Raw genomic sequence first — 18,061 nt, 5'->3', positions numbered from 1 at the left:
TTTTTTAAAAAAAATAGCCAAAGAAAAATAAGAAATACCAAATGTTATTAGAGTAATGGAGAGGATATGAGGAAAAGGGAACCCTGTACACTATTAGTGGGAATGAAATTGGTGCAGCCCTTATGGAACACAGTATGAAGGCATCTTAAAAAATAGAATTACCATATAATCCAATAATTCCACTTCTGGTTATACAGCTGAAGAAAACAAAATCACTATCATATCTTTTATATCAAAATATATCTGCATTTTCAGGTTCACTGCGGCATTATTCACAATAGCCAACACATTGAAACAAACTGTCTGCTGATAGGTGACTGAATAAAGAAATTGTGGTATATATACATAATGGAATATTATTTGGTCATAAAAAAGAAGAAAATCCTGTCATTTGTGACAACATACATGGACTGTGAAGGTACTATTAAGTGAAATAAATCAGACAGAGAAAAACAAATACTGTATGATCTCATTTATATATGGGATCTAAAAAACAAAAACAAAACAAAATAAAACCCTGAACTCATAGATACAGAGAAAAGATTGGTGGTTGCCAGACATAGGGAATAAGAGTAGAGGAGATAGGTAAAGTTAGTTAAAAGGTACAAACTTCCAATTATAAGATGCATAAATCATGGGGGTGTAATGTACAGAATGGTGACTATAGTTAGCAATACTGTATTACATATTTGAAAGCTGCTGAGAGAGTAGATCTTAAAAGCTCTCACTACAAGAAAAAAAATTGGTAACTGTGGTGATGGCTGCTAACTAAACTTATTGTGCTAATCATTTTGAAATGTATACATATATCAAATCATTACACTGTACACTCAAAAGTAAAACATATATGTCAGTTATATCTCAATTTAAAAACAGTGTTACAGGGGCACCAGGGTGGCTCAGTCACTTAGGTGTGTGTCCCTTCAGCTCAGGTCATGATCTCAGGGTCCTGGGATCAAGCCCTGCATTGGGCTTTCTGCTCAGCAGGGAGTGTGCTTCTCCCGCTCACCCCCTCTGTGCCTGCTCTCTCTCAAATAAATAATAAAATAAAAATCTTTCCAAAAGAAATCTTTCCCCCAAAAAAACATAAATTAATCAATTAATTTCTTAAAAATTTTAAAAGCAAAAAAAAAAAGTTTTAAAAGCATTAGAGAGGTGAGAGGTGTTAAAAACCCACTGGAACTAACTTGAAATTTTTTTTCATTGATGTAATAATAAAGATAATTAGAAAGAGGGAGAAAAAATTAAGTTCTGTTAAAATAATTAACATGACTTTTTGTATGCCTAAAATACACGCACACACACACACACACACACACACTCTCTCTCTCTCTCTCTCTCTCTCTAAATAATCCATGGGTCAAAGAAAAAAAAATAAACAAAATTAGAAATTATTTAAAAACTAAATAATCAAGAAAATGCAACATGAAAAGGTATAGATCACAGCTAAAACAGTGGCTTAGAGAGAAGGTTAGAGCTTTAAGTGAATACAAAAGAAAAAAATTTAAAATAATGTTTCTAATTTAAGAAGATACAAAAGGAGTAGCAAATTAAAACCAAAGCAAGCAGAAGAAAGGTCAGAAATTTTTAAATCTAAACAGTAAAATTTTAAAAACATAACCACAAGCAACAGAAAAATTAACAAACTAAAAATTTGGTTATTTGATAAGATTACTGGCTGACAAACTTCTAACAAAACTTACCGGGCAGCCCAGGTGGCTCAGCAGTTTAGCACCGTCTTCAGCCCAGGGCCTGATCCTGGAGACCTGAGATCCAGTCTCATGTCAGGCTCCCTGCATGGAGCCTGCTTCTCCCTCTGCCTGTGTCTCTGCCTTTCTCTCTCTTTGTGTCTCTCATGAATAAATAAATAAAAAACATTTTTAAAAAAACTTACCAAGAAACAAAAAGAGAAGACAAGTTATGAATATTAAGAATGAAGAGAGTATATTACTATAAAGATATTAAAAGGATAATATGGGGATATTATATTTGTGTGCCAATAAATTTAACAGTTTACATAAAATGGAAAAATTCCTTGAAAAACACAGTTTACCAATTGACACGAGAAAAAACAGAAATTTTTGAATAGCTCTTCCTACTAAGGAAATTGAATTTGTTGGGACACCTGAGTGGCTCAATGGTTGAGCATCGGCCTTCAGCTCAGGGCATGATCCCAAAGTTCTGGGATCGAGTTCTGCATCAGGGTCCCTGCAGGGAGCCCGCTTCTCCCTCTGCCTATGTCTCTGCCTCACTCTGTGTCTCTCATGAATAAATAAATAAAATCTTAAAAAAAAAAGAAATTGAATTTGTTAATAATCTTGTTAAGTAAGCTTCATGTTCAGATGACTTCAATAGCATATTCTATCAAATTTCAAGGAATAAACAACACAGTTCCTTCAGTAAATAGAAAATAAAAGTATACTCTTCAACTTATTTTAGGCAACCATCATGACTCTGATATCAAAAGCGACAATTACAAGAAAAAATATTAGACTCCAACACATGAAAATAGACACCAAGAGCTTTGAAAGAAAATCAGCAAATCAAATTCAGAAAAAATATGAGACAATTCATCATGCCAAAGTGTGGTTTATCCCAGGAGCAGACCAATGATGTCTAATTTTACCACTTCTATCCAACACTGTAATGAAAATCCTAGACAGGACTGCAAAGGGACATGAGGAAATTTCTTGGGCGATGAAAATCTACCAAATCTTGATTACAGGGTGGTTACAGTTATGATGCACTTTTTAAGATTCACTGAATTATATCCTTAAGAGTTGTGTATTTCATTACTTATAAATTTCACCTCACCAACAAAAATAAAATGAAACTTTAAGCAAATACTGAACTCTAATTAGTAGGCTTGCTTTACACGATAGTATGGTTTGTCAGTTATAAAACTACTTCCTGTGTTTTCTCATGTGTGAACAAACATAAATATGTTGAGTATAATGAGAGCATGGTTTCTCATTCTTAGAAAGATATATAGGTTTCCTAACTCTGCCTGCTGAGGGGCTCTAAAGCAGTGACCCACAAGTAGCAACAACCACACCTTGTAATCACATCCTGGTCTCTCAACACTACTCTCCACTAAGGCAGAGAAATAACTGATTCTAGGGTAATTAAAATGCAAGATAAACATGGAACATCTGTGTACCCAAGAGTAAAGAATTTGCTCAAAAAATTATGGGAACGTGTCAAAATGACAAAGGAAGGCTCCCACTGGCAGTTTAACAACAACCCACACCCTCCAGCGATTTATCTTTACCTCATCAGTAGGTGGCTTGTTCCTGTGGCAGGAACTATACCCTCTCTTCTGAGGTCTGACTCTACCATGTGGTTGGGGAAGCTAGCTCTTCCTTCAAGTTTCTAAGGTACTTCCTAGCTAACTCTGCTTCAGCCCAGAAGCAGTAGCTACATTTTGTAGTTGTTATTTCTGTGTAACTTCTGGATAACCTAGAGTTCTTGTTTATCCCCTCTAATTATTTTTTACTAGAAAATAAGTCTGTAGAGCAGCCCAGGTGGCTCAGTGGTTTAGCGCTGCCTTCAGCCCAGGGCATGATCCTGAAGACCCAGGATCAAGTCCCATGTTGGACTCCCTACATGGAGCCTGCTTCTCCCTCTGCCTGTGTCTCTGCCTCTCTCTCTCACTCTCTCTCTCTCATGAATAAATAAATAAAATCTTTAAAAAATAATAATAATAAAAAAGAAAAGTCTGTATTAAATTTTTCCTTAAAAATTACTGATATAGTATCTCTCTTCCAACTGGGTCCTGGCTGATACAAGAACACACCACTTCTCTCTTAGTGTTATCAAAAAATGCATACCTAATATAATCATGAGGAAGTATCATACACACCTAAAATGAGAGACATTCTACAAATTAAGTGACCTGTACTTTTCAAAATCTGAAGGACAGATAAGATGAAGAAAAATGACAACTAACTACAATGTGTGACTCCTGCTTGACTTCAGTGGTTGGGGAATGGGAAAAAAATTATAAAGCATATTTACTGGGGTAATTGATGAAATCTGAATATGGACCATAGATTAGACAATAATATTCTATCAATGTTATAGTTTCTAATTTTGGATAATTACACTGTGATAAGGTGAGAATGTCTTTGTTCTTAGGAAATACACACTAATGTACTTAACAGTGATGGGCAACTTCCAAATTGTTCAAAATAAACTAGTGTGTGTGTGTGGGGGGGGTGGAGACTAATAAAGCAAATGGGACAATTTATAAACAACTGGCAAATCGAGGTGAATACAAGGTGAATACGATACTATTCTTGCATCTAGAAATGATAAGTCATATTAAAATTGAAAATTACTAAAAACAAATATATATATATTTATTTATTTAGTCCTTGAAATATGTTAAATATTTTAAAAGGAAAGCATCAAAAAAAAAACAAAAAAAAAAAAAAAAAAAAAAAAAAAAAAAAGGAAAGCATCAATCAAAATTCAAAACTGAAATCTGGTTTAAGACAGCAAATTAAACACATGTATAACAAGATTAAGAAACTACCAAACAGGGCAGCCTGGGTGGCTCAGCGGTTTAGCACCGCCTTCAGCCCAGGGCGTGATCCTGGAGATCCGGGATCGAGTCCACATCGGGCACCCTGCATGGAGCCTGCTTCTCCCTCTGCCTGTCTCTCTCTCTCTCTCTCTCTCTCTCTCTGTGTCTCTCATGAATAGATAAATAAAATCTAAAAAAAAAAAAAAAGAAAAGAAACTACCAAACAAATTTTGAAAGATCCCTCAGCAGATCAAATTGTGATCAGGGAGGATTGATAGTGAAAAGCAAAACCTGTACCACATACAGAAGGAAGCTGTTGAGAGGTTTAAAAAGCCATTCCCAACCAAATTCCCAGCTCAAAGTTAACAAAAAAGCAGATCTTCTCAGATCAGGTCATCAAAGCAACGGATTGAAGGAAGAATTCAGGATACAATAGTCTCATCTAACCCACAGTTTCGCTTTCTATGGTTTCAGTTACTCAAGGTCAACCACATCCTGGAAACAGATGATCCTCCTTCTGACTTATCTGTCAATAGCAGCCTAATGTTAAATAATACCTATGTCATTCACCTCACTTCATCTCATCATGTGGGTATGTTAACATCTCCCACCATCACAAGAAGGGTGAGTACAGTATAGTCAGCTATTTTGACAGAGACCACACTCATATGTTGTTATAATTATTCTATTTTATTAGTAGTTATTATTATTAATCTCTTGCTGTGTCTCACAAACTTTATCATAAGTATGTATGTATAAGAAAAAAATATAGTATATATTAGGGTTCAGTACTGTTTGTGGTTTCTAGGGGTCTTGGAATATATCCCTGTTGGACAAGGTTGGGAGGGACTCTTTCTCTCCTCTGCTTATACTAAACAAAAGGCATCCTCAGCATTTGATTTTAGGACAAAACTCACAGAACTGCTTTCTAAACAAAGTGAGCAATTTAACCTTGTATATGAGGGGGGTGGTGTGGGTTATGGGTATGATGTCCCTGTTAATGATGTGGCTGGAGAGAGAGCAGAAAGGTAAAAACAAAAAACCCACTAAATTTCAGTTTTTGCCCCTGACACAGGAGGTTTCCACAATGGGCACTGAAGTCTGAGAAGCAGGTAAGTAACCCAAGTTATCTGTAAGTGGATGGAAAGGGAACTGTCTCCCTCCTTCTCACTCCTATATGACAAGTTATTCATCCTACTCAACTGCTTTGCTGGACCTTTCACCACTTCCAACATGCACCCACCTTCCCTCCAGCCCAATGCTACTCTAGGCAATGACCAAGGGGCAAGGTTTCTGAAGTTAAAATTTGAATTCACCAACAAATATGTATCAATTGTAGAATGAAAGCTCAATGTAAAAGGGTTTTTTTTTTTGTCTTTTTTTCTCATGGATCTCCAAAAATCTGTAAGAGTGTAAATTGCTCAGTAAATATTTGTTGAATGAATTAATAAAAGCAATTCTGTAGAAATAACTTAAATAACCTAACTCTAGGGGCACTTGGGTGGCTGCCTTTGGCTCAGGTCTGATCCTGGGGTCCTGGGATCAATTCCCGCACGGGGCTCCCAAAAATAAGCCTGTGTCTCCTTTTGCCTATGTCTCCACCTCTCATAAATAAATAAATAAAATCTTTTTTAAAAAGTTTATTTGTAAAGTTAGTGACATGGAGAAATACTTGATACTAAATGTTTTTTTTAAAAACAAACAGTAAGGGATCCCTGGGTGGCTCAGCAGTTTAGCGCCTGCCTTTGGCCCACGCGTGATCCTGGAGTCTCGGGATCGAGTCCTGTGTCGGGCTCCCGGCATGGAGCCTGCTTCTCCCTCCTCCTGTGTCTACCTTTCTCTCTCTCTCTCTGTGTCTATCATGAATAAATAAATAAACCTTAAAAAAAAAACAGGTAACATATTCCTTTTTTTTTTTTTAATTTATTATAGTCACAGAGAGAGAGAGAGGCAGAGACATAGGCAGAGGGAGAAGCAGGCTCCATGCACCGGGAGCGCGACATGGGATTCGATCCCGGGTCTCCAGGATCACGCCCTGGGCCAAAGGCAGGCGCCAAACTGCTGCGCCACCCAGGGATCCCCAGGTAACATATTCCAAAGGGAAATACACAACCTCTTGGTGGGTTTATGTACTTTTGTTTTGTCCTCTGTATTTTCTGATTACAAATTACTTTTATTATCAGAAAGAAACTCACCTTGTAATTTTCTTATATTTTTCTTGAGAACACATCCAAACCCAACCCAGACATGATAACCACTTTGGCTGCATTCAATGTACCTATTAATAAACAAATGCAGGAGCCTCTAAAGTGAACATAGGTATCGCTTGAGAGCTTGGACTCTGAAGACTAACTATATGCATATATAACACCTAAAATAAGAAACCTGAATACTGACACCTTAATAGCTGTGGGACCCTGAGTAAGTTACTTAGCCTCCATGAGCTCTAAAATTCAAGTGGGAAGGGCAGCCCCACTGGCTCAGCGGTTTAGCGCCGCCTTCGGCCCTCGGAGGGCATGATCCTGGAGACCTGGGATCGAGTCCCACGTCGGGCTCCCTGCATGGAGCCTGCTTCTCCCTCTGCCTCTCCTTCTGTGTCTCTCAGGAATAAATAAATATCTTTTTTAAAAAATCAATTAAATAAAGCACTTAAAACAGGGCACCTGGGGGGGCTCAGTCTAGAGCACGTCGGGTGGTGATTTCCCAGTCCTGGGATTGAGCCCCCATTGGGCTCCCCCGGCAGGGGGACTGCTTCTCTCAGTCTATGTCTCCACCTCTCTCTCATGAATAAAATCTTTAAAAATAAATAAATACAGCACTTAAAGCATGCCGGCACCACAGAACTACGTGCGTATTGGCTTCTATTATTACTGGATTCCAAATATTGTACTAGCTCTGATGAGAACCATGAATCAAAATCCAGTCCCCACCCGCAAAGGGGGGGGGGGGGACATGCAAAAGCCACGTATGAGTAAAAAGCATTAGAAAATCGGGCTAGAACCAGGTAGAGGCAACTGTCGGGCGTTTAGAGGAAAGAGATCTTCATTCCGAAGAGTTAATCCAGAAGCTCCCAGGAGCAAAAGCATTTGAACCGAGTTCTAGGAAGGCGCAGACTCCAACAAGCGACGAGTGAGCCAGACCTCAGCTGGAAAAGCAGAGGAGCTTGGCCAAGGCACAAAGGCTAAAACGGAATTGCTCTTTCCTCCAGGACACCAGAAACGCCGACCGGAGGGAGCGAACGGAATTGGGTTACGGAGCCTTCGTCACGCAAAACGCCTCGAGGCCTCCGGTGAACAGACCTGGCTGCCGTGTTTCACGCAAAATGACCGGGATGGCGAGGTCTCGGAGAACGGTATCCGTAACGACGGACTCCAAGTCCCAAACCGTAGAAAGGAAATCAAGAACAAAGGTGTCGTGTCGTCCAGAAAGGCACGACTCCCGCCCGGGGCCCAGTCGCTGTCCACTGTCCTCTACGTGCCGAACCTGGAGACAACGCGACTCGGGGCCCGCAGACGGCGAAACAGCGCCTCCCGCAGGCGGCAAACGGCAAACGGCCAACGGCCTGGGGAAGTACCGGGAGGGGGAAGAGCGCTGCGGTAAGAACTACAGCTCCCACCGAGGCGCGGCCCACGGCCCCCTTTCCCGATTTCCGCTTCCGCCGCCCGCCTCCGCGTACCCCCTTCAGGGGGACCTCCCGGGGCGCCGACCTGGCGCGTGACCCCGCGCGTGACCGCGCGTGACTCCGAGAGCCAGGCGTCCGGAGGCGGGACTCTGAGACCCCATTGGTAGAAAGGCGCCCCGAAAAGGGGGACTTCGACTTGAAAATGTCGATAGTGATTGGAGTTGATGGAACGGGGGCGGGGCTAAACGCCCAGGCTCCTGGCCAATCAGCGTCTGGGATGGGCCGGGAGACCGGGAAGGGGAAAGGGGCGAAATGGCTCTGCGGTCACATGCCGCGGGGTCTAGTGGGAGGAGCAGTTGCCCGGAGGACGCCCGGCGCTTCCTGTTTCCGGTTCCCCGAGTGGAGCACCGCGAGGCGCCCTGGGGAACGCTGGCCTTTAACACGAGTCCCGGGTCCGGGGTCTGCGGCTGGCCCCTCGCTGGCCCCGTCGCCCAGCCCCAGACGGGTGTTCAGCCGGGGATCCTGCGCCTTGGCTGCTCCCTTCGCCCGTGACACGTGAGTGTGAGGGGCGTGGAGGAGGAGGGGAGCCGAGAGCGCTCACACCTCGGCGCCGGGGGCGGGGGCGGGGGCCGGGGCCGGGGCCGGGGCCGCTCGGGCTCCTTTGGCCAGGAGTGCAGCCAGAGATCCAGCTCCGGAGCCCTAGGGCGCGAGGGGTAGTTAGAGCCCCGAAGGGAGCGAGGGAGGACGGACCGCCCCAGCCCGGAGAGGGAACCGACGTGTATTCGGAAAGCAAAGAAAGGCGGGACCCTGGGTATGGAGTCGTTTGAGGGCTCAGCGGATACCTGGAGGGGGACTTCTTGATCTGCATCGTGAAGGAAGGTAAAGTGGCATCATTTGGGGAGGATATGGCCCTAGGTGATTGAGAAATCAGGAGACTGGACGGAAGGAGAATTTCCAGAATCCTGGAAGAAGTTTGGAGGGGATTCGTGGATGGTATGGAGGAGCTAATAGAGGGTTTCTCTAGTGTTTTCTCTTCGTAGGGAGCTTCCGCCCCTCGACCTAGAGCTACTTCTCTCAGGCTTTCCAGCATTGGGGCGGTCTAGCTAATTGAGGCTGCTCTTCTAAAAGTGGAGGCTGCTGGAGACGGGAGATAAGGGCCGCTACCGCAGAAAGTAGAAATTACACTGAGAAGCGGAAAACGTTCATGGCTCGTCTTGAGGGGTGGGAAAGAGTGGTGCAGACGCCCCGTAGTGTGAACTGCTTCCCGATTCCTGGCTTGGTCATTGGTCATCCCGTTGAAGAGAAATGTTTAGCATTACCAAAATCGTTCTGTTCCAGAACGAGAAAACTGAAGAGGATATTTCAAAATCTTAAAGTCCTGCCCTTTACTTCCAAAGTACGTAGACAAACTATTGCACCTAATTATAGCACCTTAAGAGGGAACTACGGCAGCCCTTCGGTTTCGTACTCTCCCTAAGAGATGTTTGCACCCTCGTATTACAAATTTTCCAGAAAATAGCTGTATGCCATGAATCATCCGAGTTGTCCCACCAACTTCATACATGTTTAATACTTGTATAACCTAGGGCAAATAATTTACTCTCTGTAAGCATCAGCTTCCTCATCTGTAAAATGAGAGAAATGATACCTACTTTTCTGGGCTGTGAAAATTAATGTAATCTAGATGAAGCACTTAGAGCATTTGCACTGAGTCAAACATATAGACAAACATTAAGAAGAAAAGAGAAAAGAATATAAGTTGATTCTCATCCTAACTTGAACCAATAAGCAAATGAAAGATCGTTAAACTCAACTAATGCAGACTGCAGGGTGTTTAACCCTTTATCCTATCCCAATTTTGTAAGATTCTTTGTTTTAATTTGGGAAAAGAAATCATCAACTGTTAACAGATAAGAAACTAACTTTGAAGCCAAAGAACACAGTCTTCTGTATGAGCATTCCTCCAGAAAACTGGTCCTGGCGGGGGGGGGGGGGGGGGGGGGGGGGGGGGGGGGGGCTTGAAAGTCCAGGATGTTGAGTGCTCACTTTGGCAGCACATATAGTAAAGTCCAGGATGTTGGAATTTTAAATTAGATCATGAGAAAATATAAGGAATATGGCATGTATAAAATCAATCTAATAAAAGGAATCTCTTAATATTTTTTAAGGAACGCAGCTGGTCACGTAGTGTGTTGAGCAATGAGTTAATTTAGGGAAGATAGGAGTTTGAGGTTTGAGTTCTTTATTCCACCTCCTATTAAGTGATCTGTGTGAGGAGTCACTTCCCCCTGCTTTGTCAAAAAGAAAGCAAGGCTGTGGCTGCCTACTCTGATCCCCAAAAAAGTAATGTGAAAGGGGATATACATGTAGTGGTTAAGTGTAGACCATGAACTCTGGAACCAGACGTTCTGGGTCACTCCACTGGCTGTGCCTCAGTTTTCTCATCTGTAAATTAAGGACAGTGATTGTATTTACTGCATAGAGTTTTTGTAAGAATTAATTAGTTAATGCATGTTAAGTACTTTTAACAGTAAAAAGCAAGCATTCTATTAAGTTTCCTATTACTGCTTTAAATGTGTTTATGGGGGCCTTACACTTTATGGTTGGCGATGATTATTCTCTGGAAACATTTTATTAATACTACTATAGTGAGTTGATTTTGGAAATACACAAAGTCAGGGAGACAACTTCCCAAGCATTTTTTGCTCTAGTGGAGTGTGGAAAACAGAAGGTCAAATGTAAGTTTAGTTAGGAGAGATTTCAGTCAGGGCTCAGAGCTTCCATTTTCCAATCTTTAAACTTACTAGTACCCATTAAACTCTGCCTAATTTTATATTCTAGAAATGCACTGGAGGTGATAAACCAGCCTGGAAAAGAATTAGAGGACTTTAAAGAGTATTAACCAAAGCCCAGGCTTGAAGGATGGAAGCATGTTATTATAAGTGGGAAAAGTTTGGAAGAATTAGATCTCTGTATTGCAGCAGTAACACTGTTATGAAATTAACAAGTAGCAATGGACTGGAGGACCATTATTGGATACCAGAGTGAAGTCTTTTGCAAGGGTAAATCGGTATATCCTTGGTGTGAAGATGGATTAGAGAAAAGAAAATGAGCCTGGGAAATGGAACCATGTGTTTCCATTCCTAGAGCAATACAAGGAGCAGATGAATTGGAAAGTAACTTAGTGACTCCCAAGAATTGTCAGCAGTTAGAAGTGTACAAAGACAGTTCTGCTTACTGGAAATTTAGAAACTCTTGTGATTTGTGACATGTAGAGCCCTAGGTGGGTTTTGGAAGACTTCTTTAAACCGCTCACTTGGACCTAGTGAATTTTCTTCTTCCGATGATTAAAATGATTGAATGTTTTTTGAGATGAGCCATTAAAGTAGATAAATGTCAAGTTTGTAATGCTGTGGCTATGTGTATCTCTAGTCGTCTTTCTTATGGTAAATGTGAACAAAGACTGATGGATGCTCCTGACTGTTGACAGAAGTTAGGACCCAAAGTACTGAAGTCCCTTTCCCTATTTTACATATTTCTCCATAACTTTCAACTAGACAATATCAAGTGTTAAGCTATAATTTAAGTGTTATCTTAGGGAGGGCCACAGGTTGGAGCAGCTTTTATGTACTAGTAATGATTTTAAATATGAGATACCACAGTCTAACTTTCTACAAAACAGTAAAGATGCACATTCTCTCAAAAGAAATAAAACTTTAAAAATAAAAAGAGAAACCTAGAGATTAAGAATCCTATTCTGGAAAAAAAAATCCTATTCTGAATATTAAAGGACAGGAAAAAATAATGGATGAAAGCTAAAATAGACGCAAGAAAATAAAACCCAACATGATAATGAGGAAAACTGACTGGTATAAAATAAGTGATGGATGGAAGATAAAACTGTAAAACTTACACATTCATGTGCTTTCTCTCTTTCCCTTCTCTCCTGATCTTTCCCTGCTTCCTCAACACACACACACCCTCTCCCAAAAGGATGTTCCCCTTCTTCAGCCGCTGGAGGACTGGACTGCTCCTGCCACTGCTCCTAGCTGTGGCAGTAAGAGAATCCTGGCAGACAGAAGAAAAAACCTGTGACCTGGTAGGAGAAAAGGGTAGAGAGTCAGAGAAAGAGTTGGCTCTTCTGAAGAGGCTACAACCACTGTATAACAAAAGGTAAATGAAAAGAGCTTTGAAGGGCTTCAGAAAATAACTTTGTTAAAGAATCTTTTCCTCTGGGGTGCCTGGCTGGCTCAGTCGGTGGAGCATCTGACTCTTGATCTTGGGGTTATAAGTTTGAGTCCAACACTGGGCACAGAGATTACTTTAAAAAAATAAAATCTTAAAAAAAAAAGTTTCTTCTACTTACTGAATTTATTTTAGTATTTCTACTCTATGTGGAGGGACTACGTGTATAATAACCTCTGGGAGATGGCTGTAATCTGAATGTTCGTAATACTGATCTCATTGTCCATGATATCTTGCCCCCCCCCCCTTTTTTTTTAAGTAGGCCGCATACCCAACACAGGGCTTGAATCCACAACCCTGAGATCAAGACCTGAGCTAGAGATCAAGAGTCGGACACCTAACTTACTGAGCCACCCAGGCATCCCTGCTTACAGTTTTTGTTTTTGTTTTTTTAATGCTATAGAGCAAATTCTCAGCCCAGTTTTTAATAGCAATGTGAGTTCTCTTATGCAGAAGAATAGCTATTTCCAAGACTGGATTCAGGAGCAGCTTGTAGGAATCTAAAAGCCTTATTTGGTACCTCCATATAAAAGGAATTTAGAAATATCAGATAAACATTGAGGCCTGTAAACATCATGTCAGGACTCTTCAGGTACATAAATCTGAAGATGATCTTCAAGGAACAAGGGACCATGGGATACTTCCCGTGAATGTAAATCCTTATTCACAGGGAAATAGCAGCTGACACTCCGGCACAGTCTGGAACAGGTATTCTAGAATATCTAGCTGTCTGGGATGTTGTGTTTTAATCTGTCATCATCAACAATTAGGATTGTCTCATGATTCAACAAATAAAAATTATTCACTAGTAGATGGATATCTCATGATCAACAAATTTACTCACTATTACATTTAGCTGTGACATCAGGTAAATTGATCACTCTTGGGATGGGGAATGGGGAAGGAGTGTAGAGGAAGAGAGGCTGCTTCTCCTAAGGCTGATAGCCAGTAACTCTTCTCTTCCTTCTTTCTCCTCACTTCTCCTTACAGCTTTCAGAGCACTGTGGGCCAGGGCCCAGACACATATATCTACATGTTCAGGGTGTGCCGGGAAGCTGGCAACCGCACCTCTGGGGCAGGCCTGGTGCAGATCAACAAAAGTAACGGGAAGGAGACAGTGGTAGGGAGACTCAACGAGACTCACATCTTCAATGGAAGTAAGACTCTCCCTGTTAACTGACCCCGAGTCAATCCCTCTGACAGTCCTGTATGTGTCAGCCTTTCTCATTCTCTTCAGAGTATCATAAGGTGCACGTGCTTCAGCTCACCTGAGACAATAAATCACAAGATACATAGTTCCACAGCTCCTCTGGAGCCATGACTTAAGACCTTGGTATGTTTGTTTTAAAGTTAATGAGAAACTTATGCAAAAAGAAGAATCTAGCTAGGATTCTGTAGCTTAATGTGTTTTTCAAGCTAGACTTAAAAATATCAACCACGACCATTTCTCATGGAATTAGTCCAACTTTGCCAGTTACATCTTTAGAGATTAAGCTTTTATGCAAGCCAGTCTATAAAAATTGTCCTACTGACTTGTGCTATTATGTTTCTCAAAAGCCATAAAATCATTTTGCTGGAAAGGACTATGAGCACCTGTGGCCTAATTCCATTCCTTAAGCAGATAACTGTATTTTCCAGTGCAGATTTTTGCTCATATCAATAATATAATAAAAAATAACATCAAGAGTTTGGGAGTAGGGGTTGGAAGACTGGATTTTTGACCGAGCTCATGTTTAGTTGTCCTGTGACTTTGAGCCCCTGCTATGCCTGCGCATAACTGGGGCCACCTGGTTCCCCCGCCACTGACTCTTTTAACCACAAGCAACATGGCGGCACCCATGTCATTGTGTTTCTTCATATGCAAGATTAGAAGCAGCATCTTTATTTACTTCCTGTGATTGATGAATCAAAGGATATTTTGCAAAAGAAACTTGAATGCAATAAATATGAGAGAAGAAATGGCTCCCAATTTTAAAAATCCTCCACCTTGAATTTATCTGTGGCTAATTTTAAATCTTAGGCTATCCCTGATCTAAGAATTTTATGGAACCTCTTCTTTCGATGTTAGCAGGTGTTCAGAAAATGTGAATCAGTGTCAAAGTATGGGTCATAATTGTTTTTGCACTATCGGTTGCCTAACTTTATTGTGGAAAATTAAGATTATTACACGAATATCTGATTTTTAGTTATCTTAAGGGAACTCAAAGCTATTAGAAAAAAAAAAGCAAGTTTTAGCTTGGTATTTCTTGGTTCCAGAGCTCATACTGACAAGGGTTATTTGAATTAAAGCCAATTTCATTGAACTCCTCAATTCCTTTCTACCATAGTACCCAGGCCTGCCTCTGCTTTTCCCCCACCCCAAAGCAACATTCTCATTGTCCCTCCTCAGGTAATTGGATCATGCTGATCTATAAAGGGGGTGATGAATATGACAATCACTGTGGCATGGAGCAGCGTCGCGCGGTGGTGATGATCTCCTGCAATCGACACACCCTAGCGGTGAGGCATCCTGGGCCACACTAGCCTAGAGAGGAGATGAAAGGACTGACCTGAGGTGGGAGAGAATTTCCAGAGGGAACAAGATACATTGGGATGGATAAGGGAAAACTAGTTCAGTTTTTCCCTCTGCCACAGACCACCTATCTGCCATCATACATGGAAAATAAGTTGTTGAACCAGGAGAAAGCAAATGTTTTTGTAGCTTGTGGGTTTTCTCTTTTTCTAAATAGGAGTCAAAAGGAAATGGTACACTAAATGTAGTGTTATGTCCTTTCATCATCAGGACAATTTTAACCCTGTGTCTGAGGAGCGAGGCAAAGTCCAAGATTGTTTCTACCTCTTTGAAATGGATAGCAGCCTGGCCTGTTCTCCGGAGACCTCACACCTCAGTGTGGGTTCTATCTTACTAGTCACGTGAGTGCTTTTCCCTTTATCAATCCAAACTTTCCTTTTTTTTTTCTTTTTTCTTTAAACTCAATTACTTGGTGATGTTTAGACTCAAATTGTGTGTGCTATGCCATAACTGGAGGGGGCAAAGCTTTGTGTGAGAATCCTCTAAACTCTATGCAAGTTTTTAAAAATTAGGTATGTTTCGCCCCTGATAAATATTTGCATTTAGAGGTGCTTTATATCTCATTACTGGAGGACCGGACAGTTTTTAATACCATTCTATTAGATTATAAGAACTTTTAAAGAAATGAAACTGTATAGCTAACAGGACCTATCCTTGGCTAGAAGTCAGAGTCACACACTAGGTCTTATTTTTTCCTGAACTTTTGCTTTTAGACAGTGTTCCAACTGGTTTAAGAAGGTACCCTCCCCAGGGTTTTTTTTCTTCTGTTTTTATGGACTGTAGGAAACAGCTAATGAATAGAAAGATTATCTTTATTATTGAAGTTTTACCATCCCTCAATTATTTAAGTAGAGAGGTCTCTCTTCCATAGGTTTGCATCACTGGTCGCAGTCTACATCATCGGGGGGTTCCTATACCAGCGACTGGTGGTGGGAGCCAAAGGAATGGAGCAGTTTCCCCACTTAGCCTTCTGGCAAGATCTTGGCAACCTGGTAGCAGTAAGTAACAGGACTACCTGCTGAGTCTGGAGCCTGCGGGCAAGGGTTGAGTGACCAACCATCCTGGTTTGGACCCAGACTGAGGATTTCTGGGGACATAGGACTTTGGGTGCTAAAACAGACATCCCAGCAAAACAAGTACAAAGTATTCATTGGTCCTAATACAAAGTAACAAGTAGTATAGCATCTTAGTGTCTGGTCTTTCTAAAGACTTGTTGGAAGAGACACGCTGTTGCTTAAATTGAGGAATCTGATAAAGCTATTAAGGGGCCTTGATGGGGAGAAAGAAAGACCTAAGGAGAATTTTTCTCCTGTTAGCCCTGAATTCTATTTTGGCTGGTCCTGGGTTTTCTCTCCATTATCTTTGAAGAAACCTAGTTCTTGCTGTATTCTTAGGCCACAGGTACATTTTGCCTCACCCTAGAAGTTGGTTAGGTTATTCCAAATGATCATTTCCTTCCTTTGCTTCTCTCTACAGGATGGTTGTGACTTTGTGTGCCGCTCTAAACCCCGAAATGTGCCTGCTGCGTATCGTGGTGTGGGGGATGATCAGCTGGGGGAGGAGTCAGAAGAAAGGGATGATCATTTATTACCAATGTGATTGCACTTTAAATGCCCAGCTGCTTCTTCAGTCCCCCAAACCAAAGCATACTCAGCCAGATTTCTTAAGCAGTCTCCACTCCAGTCTCTCATCCCACCCTTAACATTGCTCTTGCTTTTCAGTTTGCTGTTGATTTGCATTCTCTTCTACTAGTAGAACTGCCTTCCCTTGATTCCCTATTTTATTGTTCCTCTAGAGAGGTACAGTTGTAGGACAGAGATAAATAGGGCCTGTGCAAAAGAGGCCATCACACTATCTCTTGCTATCAGAAGGTACAAGTAGGATAGTTACAGTGAACAAAAAAAAAGTGTGGCAGGCTCCCTGACTTTTTTAAACACATTTTCACAAGTTTTTGAGACACTGGATTTCTTTAATTAAAAAAAAAAAAAGGCAAAGAAACATTATTTATACAAGGTTTGATTGCTTTCATGCTGTTACTCTGTACTCTACAGTAGTCTCCATGAGAACCTGGATGTAATTTCTTGCTGTTTGAACTACTCTACAGTGTAATACTTAGTTGCATTCCAAGTGTTGCCATTTGGTCAGAGCCTGGAGATGTTGCAGACTTCCTTCTCCCACCTCTGGGATTAGGATGGGGAAAATATTTAATTTCCCACTCAGAGGATTATGAAATACCATCACATTTGTTGGCCTTGGAGTGACCTTATTGTGGAACTGGGCCCTGGATTGGGGGCTCATGGTCATTAGTCCATTATGTGGCCAAAATGCCTTATCCAGAAGTCTAGTCCTTCAGAAAGGGAAGGTGAATTGGACCTCCTGTGCTACAGGGGTTCCAGAAAAGGAAGTCTTTACCTGTAGTGGGATCTCCTCAATGGCTTTCTTCTCCCACTTGCAGTAAAAACTTGGCCCAAGCTTTTCTTCCAAGATGTTTCCCTCTACTAGTATTTCTAAATATGTTGCACTTTCTTCGCAGGCATGTCGACTTCCCCTTTGCCCCCCCAAATCTTCTGGAAAGGGAATGAAAGCAGAGGTGGGACATCTAGGGCTTTGCCATCCTGTGCTCTGGGTGTGGAATGCTGCTGTACCTGTCCCTTCTGGCTCAGGGAAGTATCTTCTTGCCCACAACATTTCTGTGGGGAGAGGTTCTGAATCCTCTGATGCTTCCACTTTTTTGATAGGCCACGTGCCCAAGAAGCCTGGCCCAGTCTTTCTGTAATAGTGAGCCTGGGCCATTGAAGAGTAACATGGCTCCACTGGACACAAGAGGATGGTGGAATCAATAGGCAGGGGCTTTTTATAGCCTTTAGGGAAGAAAATGAAATTATTTCATCTTTGGACTTTTAAATACTATTGGAATGATTTTTTTTCTTCTTTCTAAACAGGGAAAATAATGTTATATAAAAGCATCCTTTTTGTTATTTGTTTGCATTCCCTCCCCACACTGGTGTTTTAAAAATGCAGAAACAAAAAAGGAAAAAAATTACATTTTTTTGTACAAAAACACTTAAAAAATTAAAAAAAAAAAAAACAGTTG

The 18,061-nt window shown here is 41.4% G+C and overlaps 2 protein-coding genes across 4 annotated transcripts in view; one reads left to right on the top strand and one right to left on the bottom strand.

Moving 5' to 3' along the window:
• The window catches only part of KLRG1 (killer cell lectin like receptor G1), a 39,024-nt gene extending 37,262 nt beyond the window's left edge, over positions 1-1,762 (bottom strand). Inside the window, exon 1 of the mRNA XM_038576742.1 lies at positions 1,704-1,762. The gene's annotated coding sequence lies outside the window, so the exon portion shown is untranslated. The remainder of the gene's footprint in view (positions 1-1,703) is intronic.
• A 6,729-nt stretch (positions 1,763-8,491) lies between these two features.
• M6PR (mannose-6-phosphate receptor, cation dependent) lies at positions 8,492-18,055 on the top strand. 3 transcript variants are annotated; one of them, XM_038576738.1, is made up of 7 exons: positions 8,492-8,705; positions 12,144-12,323; positions 13,386-13,552; positions 14,785-14,894; positions 15,178-15,308; positions 15,839-15,965; positions 16,444-18,055. In XM_038576738.1, the coding sequence occupies exons 2-7, from the start codon at positions 12,145-12,147 to the stop codon at positions 16,564-16,566; spliced, it is 837 nt and encodes a 278-aa protein (XP_038432666.1). In that variant the 5' UTR covers positions 8,492-8,705; position 12,144; the 3' UTR covers positions 16,567-18,055. The 3 variants fall into 3 exon arrangements, with proteins under 3 accessions (XP_038432666.1, XP_038432667.1, XP_038432668.1); XM_038576739.1 differs by lacking the exon at positions 8,492-8,705 and adding an exon at positions 8,863-9,029; XM_038576740.1 differs by lacking the exon at positions 8,492-8,705 and adding an exon at positions 9,489-9,546.
• The last annotated feature ends 6 nt before the right edge of the window (positions 18,056-18,061 follow it).

This window comes from Canis lupus, chromosome 27 (assembly GCF_011100685.1).
Source record: "Canis lupus familiaris isolate Mischka breed German Shepherd chromosome 27, alternate assembly UU_Cfam_GSD_1.0, whole genome shotgun sequence".
Taxonomy (NCBI): Eukaryota; Metazoa; Chordata; class Mammalia; order Carnivora; family Canidae; genus Canis; species Canis lupus.
Note: the sequence above shows the minus strand (reverse complement) of the source record. Positions and strands in the feature narration are given on the sequence as shown.

Coding starts and splice junctions, on each gene's coding strand:
- M6PR (XM_038576738.1), top strand. CDS start 12,145: ATGTTCCCCTTCTTCAGCCGCTGGAGGACTGGACTGCTCCTGCCACTG. Junction 13,553..14,784: donor GACTCACATCTTCAATGGAA/GTAAGACTCTCC, acceptor GTCCCTCCTCAG/GTAATTGGATCATGCTGATC. Junction 15,966..16,443: donor ATCTTGGCAACCTGGTAGCA/GTAAGTAACAGG, acceptor TTCTCTCTACAG/GATGGTTGTGACTTTGTGTG.